Source organism: Cariama cristata, unplaced genomic scaffold (genome assembly GCF_000690535.1).
Source record: "Cariama cristata isolate BGI_N322 unplaced genomic scaffold, ASM69053v1 scaffold5455, whole genome shotgun sequence".
Classification (NCBI taxonomy): Eukaryota; Metazoa; Chordata; class Aves; order Cariamiformes; family Cariamidae; genus Cariama; species Cariama cristata.
Window position 1 is genome coordinate 36,221 of NW_009619095.1, and position 8,375 is coordinate 44,595.

The window sequence follows — 8,375 nt, forward strand, 5'->3', positions numbered from 1 at the left end:
CCTGGGGAAGGAGGCAAGACTGTGTTGTGTCCTTTGAGCTCTAATTGATAAATGTATCATGAATTGTCACTCTCTGGGCCACTGCTTAAAGTTCTCTTCATGGCCATGATCCAACCCTGAATGTTGCCTTTGAACTGACCAGCACAGCCTTAGGTCAACCAGAGCACATGCATGTGTTCCTAGCTGAGCAGCCAGGGGATCTGGTTCTGGTTTTGTTGTGAACTGTGACTCTATAGGCTCTTGAGTGCAATTATTTATGCTGCTACCTAACATATGTAACAATCTCCCGTCCCACAGGTGCAAGCCTTCACCTCTGTGGGTCCAGGACCTTTGTCTGATGTAGCAGAGAGGAATTCATCAGGTATGGATGACTTAGATGCCATCTCATGGTTTATCTGTAATAGGTGATGAAATCAATAGTACAGGAGTTTGGCAATCTGATAAATAGTTTCTGACACTTTGTGTGACATTTGTTCCTCCCTACAGTAGACATCACAGAGGAAATAGTTACAGCTTCTGACATGAAATGATTAACACTTTTCTTATCATTAGATTAAATTTCAGGAACCTCAAGCCTTTCCTCAAAACTATGCTAGATTAACTTTTCTAGGCAACCCCAGGGTAGTGTGAAACAGCAGGTTTTGACCTGTAATCTGCGTACTGCTAGAGATCATAGAATGTTTCTAATTGGGCTGTTAAAGGTAATTAAATGAGCAAATCTTCTTTTACTAGGCTTAAATTTGTTATTGCTATTGAAAAAAATCTTAGGAGTTTGCATGTGATGACAAGAAGGCATCTCATTATTTTATTTATTTGCTGTGACATATAACTGAATATAATTTGTGCAGGGCCATCATTTATTTTTATCTTGTACTTACTTTCCTTATGAATGACTGCTGTTTTCTAGAAATTTTTTGATAAATTCTGCTGTGCCCTTTTCCTTCCAGATCTTTTCCCTGTCCCAACTCTTATAACTGTTTCTGCCAACAAGTTGTTTCTTACTGACATTGACAGTAATCATACCATATGGGAACTTTCAGCAAAGACAAATGTAAAGGACATCTGTTATACTGCTAATGATGACAAAGTGTACTATATCGTAGAAGACTCTCTTTTTCTTCTGAATATACACACTACTTCAAAGTTTCAGGTATTCCTTTGTCCATTCCCTTGCTTGAGAGGATCTAGGAAAATATGTGGCCATTATTGTCATTATTTTGGGACTAATTATGTTTTTGAAGAAGTCAAAACTGCATATTTGAAACAGAAAGAAAAGCAGTATGATGAACAAAGCACATTTAATGGCAAAATACAGTGGGGAAATCAGAACTGGAATGACACAATTTTCTTAACAACTGACAGTTCGTATGAGAAGTTGTATGAAAGACATTAGCTGGATAATTTTCCTTTCTAGCAGTACAATAAAAATAAATATAATATAATAAGATTTGGACTTCAATATTTTTGTCATCCATAGCTGTAACAGTAGGCCAGAGTATGCCATTGGTAAAGTTGTCCTATTAAACATGTATGATTTTACTGACATCTGCTTTGTTGATAAGATATTTCAACAGACATTTAATTTAAAAGTCACACTATTAAATGCAATTTTTTTTTGGTATCAAATACAATTTAATTTAATTTGATTCCATTTTAATTTCAAGAATATGGAAGCAACATGGAAGCAACAATTGATATTTGTGAAACAATAGTTTTCATTTGTATAAAAATATTGGAATCTTTGTTCCATGGCATCTCTTTATATTTTGACTTCTACTTGCGAAGTAGAAATTATTTTGGAAACAAATCTAATTTCATAATGTCCTAGCATCACGTGGGAAAATTCTGCTCTCAAGCAGTTTTAGCAATGTTTTTGGTTTGTTTTTTTTTTTTAAGTTTTTCAAAGATGCATATCTTCACAATGCCACAGCCATCACAATTGACTGGATTGCAAGACATCTCTTTGTTGCCCTGAAAACACCATGGAATGAAACTCAAATATTTGTTATTGATCTTGAGCTCAAGATAAAATCTCTAAAAGCCTTGAACATACAGTTGGGTAAAAGTAATTCAACTGTATCATCTCTGTCATCATATCCTTTCTTAAGGTAAGGCATATATCACTAATAACTTTTTAAAGCATATTTTAAACATGATTTTCATGAAATCATCAACTGTTAAGGACCAAAAAGGACTTTTTATAGTACATGAGTCTTTTGCATTGTGTAAATCTTGGAAATTTCTGGATGTCGTTCTACTTTTATACTGCTAGTTGAGCTTGGACATACCTAGTTTCGAAAAGATGTCTGTGTTTGAGAAAAGATTTCAAATCATACTTAAATACTGATAGGTTCTTTTATTTAAGTGATGCAAATGGAAGTCAGCACCAGACAACAATTATTTATAGGAAAGGTTTATCCAGAATAGTCAGTTATTGTGACCTTCCATTCAAAAATATCCTTTAAACACCTGGAATCACTCTGCAACTGTGCTGCTGTAGTTACCTTGTTTTCAACGTTTGGGAGGTTTGTGACTGAAGTCACTTATAGGACTGCATTTAGGGCAGATTGCTCAGATTGAAGTTTTTCTACTGTAAGCAATGCATTTTATTTGATAGCCGCTTGTACTGGATGGAAGAGCTTGACTATGGCAGCCGCATGTTTTATTATGATATTCTGAATAACACCGTGCACCACATTTTGGGATACATTTCAGTAGAAGAACAGATGAGGAACTACTGCACCTGTAACGTGGCAGAAGCAGAGCTAGGAAGACCTATGAGTATAGATGTGTCTGACTCCAAGAATCCCCAGCTGCTCTTCATCAGAGGAAGAGATGAAATATGGGCCTCAGATGTGGACGGTTGCCACTGCTGGAGAATTACCAAAATACCAAGTTTTCAAGGTCTGAGTGCTCTGTTACGTTTCTAGGTAGTTTGTGATTCTTGCCTTCTCTTACATCAAACAATGTTCATTTCAGTAAAATAGCATTCATGAAGTACTTTCTTTATAAAATTGTTTCATCTATAGGCGAGATAGACAAAATGTTTGTGTTCTGTGTTTCCAGTTGTGTAACTTGTTGTTAGAAACTAGGAGAAAGAACAGCGCGAGAATATTTACTGATGCAAGTATATATTCTAGTAAGATGCAAATCAAATAGAGGCCCTACGGCCTGAAATGCTACTTATCAACTAATTTCACGTATTGTATTAACACATTATTTTGTTAGGGTTTCCTATTAGATACATCTATTACAGTTTATCTCAATGAAAAGATAAAATACCATCTTAAGTTATGCCTGAAAGTGGCAATTCAGACTTCAGTCTGTGGGGAGGGTACTTCGTACAGGTAGAGTCTTGTATGACAACTTATCTATGTTGCACTTCTTGTAATGATAACACTTAATCATGGTTGCTCAGTTTTCAGCTCGATTCTGGAGGGGTGCTGGTAAAGCTGTTCTGCTACCAGAGGAGCTGTTACTGAGAGATGGCAGAGCACTGTGGTTTTCATCTTGGAAAAATCATGGAAGTTTCTAGAGACAACTCTTGCTCTTGTGTTTTATGTCTGGTGTTTGTTAATTGAATTGCAGTTCTCATAATTATGAGTAATAAAAAGCATTCAAATCTACACATGTAAACTGAAATAACAAGGTGTTTCAGCTTCGTGAAACCTATTGGAAAAGATCAGAAATCGCTTTTCCAGGGGAGGTCTTTGAAGATATGATATGACCAAGATACTCACCCATATTGACTCACTGTGAATACGAGCACCCATCTGCTCTTGTAAAATTGTCTGCTCAGGGTTTATTTCGAAGATTAACTGTACAATGTTTCCTTACAGGTAAGAAAATTGGCAGTGTGACTGTAGACAAGAAGTTTATGTACTGGAGCATTGAAACAAAGGAATACACTGAAATTTGGCTAGCAAATAAAGAAAGCACAAGACACTTTCTTCAGAAGAGAGCAAATCATGAGCTGAAAATCTTAGCCTACAGCTCAGCGGCGCAGTTGTATCCAGGTAGAGGGAATTTGGATTGTTTTGTAAATGTAACAAATTAATTTCAGAGCATGTATTTGAGTTGCAGATCTGCTATGTGTATTTATGTAAAGTATGCTTTATGGATTCAGGTATCTTTTAGAGGGAAACGATTCACTATGCACATTTTTAAAAGGATGAATATAAGGACTGGCCTTGTGTTGGATCACATGGAAGGTCATGATGATGAATATTATCCATATTTCAAAGGCTCAGGATGTTAATGCCAAACCATGCCTATTCTCAAAGTTGTGTCAAACCTGGAGATTCAGAAAAACTAGTGCACGTTAAAGCAAAGAAGAAAAGCAAACATGTCCACAAAGTGTTGTAGCCAGAGTTTGATAACGATCCTTGTTATGATGCAGATTTCTGGTTTTGTTCATAAGTATGCAAAGCTGAAAAAACACGTCTGCCCTTCCAAAGTCAAAGAGATAAGAACTCTGATTATTAAAATGATTTATAAAGAAGTACCTGAAAAGCAGTTACAGCTTACATTATAGTAGACCCAGGCTTCTCTTGGAACTCCTAATATTTTAAACGAACTATTGTAGAATGATAATGAAAGAAATAAAAATTAGTTTTAATAGAAAGTTAGGATTCATGGTACCTACAGGGATTGTCTTTGTACATGCAGATGTTTAGAACAGCTACTAGCATGAGGAATATATTCAAAATATTTATTTAACTTCAGTTTTGCATAAAAATCTCACAAATATACAAGAGAATATTATAATAGGATGGACTTCTTTGCAGTAAAAGAATTTCATGTTGTTTTGAGCAGCCAGTAGAGTTACTCCTGCCTGCAGCTGCTCTGACCGATGCTCAAGCTATTCTTACCTGCACTTTGGGCAAGTTTGTTCCCATGAGGTCCGTGTGGCTTGGCATCGGTGCAGGAGCCTGGTTTGGCCCTGGTACAGAATGTACCGATCCCTAACCCCAGGGATAGGGTTTCCTGCAAGAGCCTCAGGCTCAGCTGGTGCAGAAAGGGAAGAACCGAATTTCAGTCCAAAGGGATTATTTCTACCCAGAGAACTCTTCTTATTTACATTGGCTGCTGCAAATACGTTTGGAGGAATACACAGTGTTGGCATTTGAGGGGGGAGGGCAATGCATAGAATTATTCACACAAGTTTAAGATAAAAGTAAATGAACACACTAAAATAAGAAAAAAAAAATTTCTTCTCCATCTCAGTACTGAAAGCAAATGGTGTTTATGTCAAAAAGTGATGTTTGCAAAGACCAGCTGGTTGACTGACATGCTTTTTATTGCTTTAGTGATGTGAGCAAGGAGTACTACTAGAGTTTCCTTTCATTCTAACCTATTTAATTACCATCCAGAGATGTGATGTCAGTTGATCATTTAACACATCAGAAGTACTCAGTGAAAATTATTGTCCTGTCACAGATTCTGTGAGAGAGTGATTTCTCTTCAGGGTTAGGAGGAAGGGGACTGAATATGTAGTGAAGGATTTTCTTGTCAGGGGAACCACATTTCTATGGAAGTACCTGACAGAAACTTTAACTCTGAAAATGACTCAGTTCTTTATTCCATCTGGGACTTTTCCCATGGGAGTTTTGCTACTCTTGGTAACTGTAAAATTGACAGAGATTCAACCTTACATTTATTTCTGTTGAAAAGACTTTTTTATTCTCCTTCCCTTATATGCATGAACCTGATTTTGGTAGGAATGGCAGGGTTGCTCATTTAGGGAGAAAAGGTCTCGACAATGAGGTCAGCTGTTCTGGCCTAAGGGCAAATATTTGTCCTTGCACCACCTTCCCTATGCATGTGCCTTGATCTTTTCCTTCTTGGCAGCAAGTCCATTTAATATATTTTAAATTTATTTTAATTAATAATTGAATTTAAAAGTACATGAAGTGATGAACGGTTTTCTTTTGTTCCTTTTTGTTTACTGTCACAGAATAGTTTTCTATTGTTTTCTCCCTATAGACTCCTTTTCTCCTTCCAAAATTTATCTCCACTTTCCCTGTTGTTACTATGAACTTTACACATGAAAAGCTGTTTGGAAGGAAAGAGAGATAACTTTTAATTGCTAGAGAAAAGTACTCTGTATGCTGCATATCTGTCTTTCCTGTAACAAGCAAGTTTGGACTCATCAGTGTGTACTGCCCTTGAAAACACAGCAACTCGGATCTCGATTTCCAAGGTATTTAGGTACTTAAAGAAGAACTTAAATTCTTTCATAAATCTGTATCTTATCAAAGATAAATGAGACTTTACTTTGATGACTGCTATTTTTGTGTCCATGAAAGTAATAAAATTAAGTACGTTCAGGAGCGATTTTTTTCTGTTTCTGTTTGTAAAAGCAGAGAGAATACTTTGTGGTTATGCTTTCTCATAGGAATGGTGGTAGAATCCCATGCAAGTTTGGATTGGTCCAGCAGTAATTATTTTTTTTTTTTATTTTTTTGTTGTCTTTCCTAGATAAAAGATGCCTGATTCTATTGCCAGACACTGAGAAACCTACGATCCTTGATACGACGAACACCAGTTTTACGTTAAGCTTGCCATCTGTCACACCACAGCAGCTATGCCCCAGCATATCGCAGCCTACACCAACATATCTGGTATTTCTCAGACAAATAACAAACAACTGTAGGAACTCAAGCTACTGTTTGTCTGATCTACAGCAAGAAACATTGGTATGGCTATTTTGGAACAAAAATGCACGTGATATCATATGTAAACAGGGAATGTGGTATCACTTCTAGTCATTTTATAAACCATTCTGTACTTTCCTATCAGGGAGTTTTTCCACTTCTACATCCCCTACAGAAATTCCCCTTTCTGTTTGATATTTGTTAAGTGGTAGATTCCTTAGCTTTCCTTTGTGCAATAACTCCTTTACTTTTTAACATGCTTTTGCTAAAATCCTGTTGAAACGGGTCTTCAATTTCTACTTGTAAAAAGAGTAATTGTGGTTGATATTAATCTGTTTAAATAACCCTTGAGACTGTCCAGCAACCATATGGCTTGCCTTTATGTATTCTGTGCTAGTTGTACTTGCCTTCGTAATTTTTTTCTTCGGTTACATTTTTTTTGGACTTTGCCATTTCCTGTTTAAGTACCAGCCACTGAACAATGTGGTATTGTAGGCATGCTAATTACACCTCAGCTGGTTGTCTGGCATCTGTTTTCTGTAGTGACCTATTGCCCAAACTATTATTTTAACATTCTTTTTCAAACACTAAAGTGCATTAGAATACAAAAGCACTACTAGATTATTTTTTAACATGAATTTCATTGCCAGATGATTGGTGTTACATATGACTCTCTTTTCTAAGAATACATGTTTATTACCTGATTTCGAATTACAGGAATTTCAGGGTCCTGTAGCCGTTATAAACAACCTACAGCCATTTTCAAGTTATGTCATACAAGTTGCAGTGAAAAGCTACTGTTCAGATGAGCAAGCGCTGCCTATGCTAAAAGAGACAATTGGCACAACTCTATATGGAGGTTTGTTTCACATTTTATTCTGATTTTGAACAGAATTCTCATCTCAGTTAAAGGAAGGTGTGTGCAAGTTTGGGTTGCAAATCAGAAAGCAGAGAAATTTTCTGCTTAAAATGTAACCTATCTAGCTCTTCACAAGGTTTTGGCAAACAGAGTTGATGAATCTGTAAGATTCATAAGACATGTCTGTATTCTTTAATCTTTTGCTCTTTGGCTGCCTGAGAAAAAACAAACTATGGTTAAAAGTTGTGTTTGAATATATATGTGGTTGTGTATGTTTAAATATGTGTGTTATGTATTCATTCAGCATTAAGATTTTTCCCCTTGGCTTGACATTATTCTCATAATTATGGTTTCTCAGGGTAATGCAGATTTGATTTATTGTGATCCAGGCTGAAAAGACAACACTTCATTTTTTACTTCTTTTGGTCTCAATGCCAATAGCACATTTTCAGGTGGTGTCAGGAGTTTTGATGTGCCCTTCTCAGTCCCTTTCACACCAGAAGAAGAAAACTAGGAGTAGTGCTTTGAACTTGAATGTTCACTGTGTCATTTAGGACAGAGAGTGGACTGGTTAGGGATTACCTACAAAGAAATAAATACATTGGTAAACTTACCTAATTACGGCAGAAGGAAGCTAAGAAACTTTGGTGGGAGTGAATGGGTGAGAAAGGTAAGAGTGAAGGCAAGAGGCCAAGATATGATGGCAAGTGTGGTGAGTTGACCCTGGTTGGAGGCCAGGTGCCCACCAAAGCCACTCTGTCACTGCCCTCCTCAGCCAGACAGGGGAGGGAAAATATAACGAAAGGCTCCTGGGTTGAGATAAGAGCAGGAAGAGATCACTCAGCAGTTACCGTCACGGG

General features: G+C 36.7%; 1 protein-coding gene across 1 annotated transcript in view; it reads left to right on the forward strand.

Annotated features, from left to right (window-relative positions):
- ROS1 (ROS proto-oncogene 1 , receptor tyrosine kinase) overlaps positions 1–8,185 on the forward strand; it is a gene marked incomplete at its 3' end in the record, with an annotated part of 38,458 nt that extends 30,273 nt beyond the window's left edge. The window contains exons 23-30 of the mRNA XM_009701098.1: positions 298–361; positions 948–1,150; positions 1,897–2,108; positions 2,618–2,904; positions 3,840–4,016; positions 6,481–6,698; positions 7,374–7,515; positions 8,070–8,185. Coding sequence (XP_009699400.1) covers positions 298–361; positions 948–1,150; positions 1,897–2,108; positions 2,618–2,904; positions 3,840–4,016; positions 6,481–6,698; positions 7,374–7,515; positions 8,070–8,185 — 1,419 coding nt within the window. The remainder of the gene's footprint in view (positions 1–297; positions 362–947; positions 1,151–1,896; positions 2,109–2,617; positions 2,905–3,839; positions 4,017–6,480; positions 6,699–7,373; positions 7,516–8,069) is intronic.
- Between the last annotated feature and the right edge of the window lie 190 nt (positions 8,186–8,375).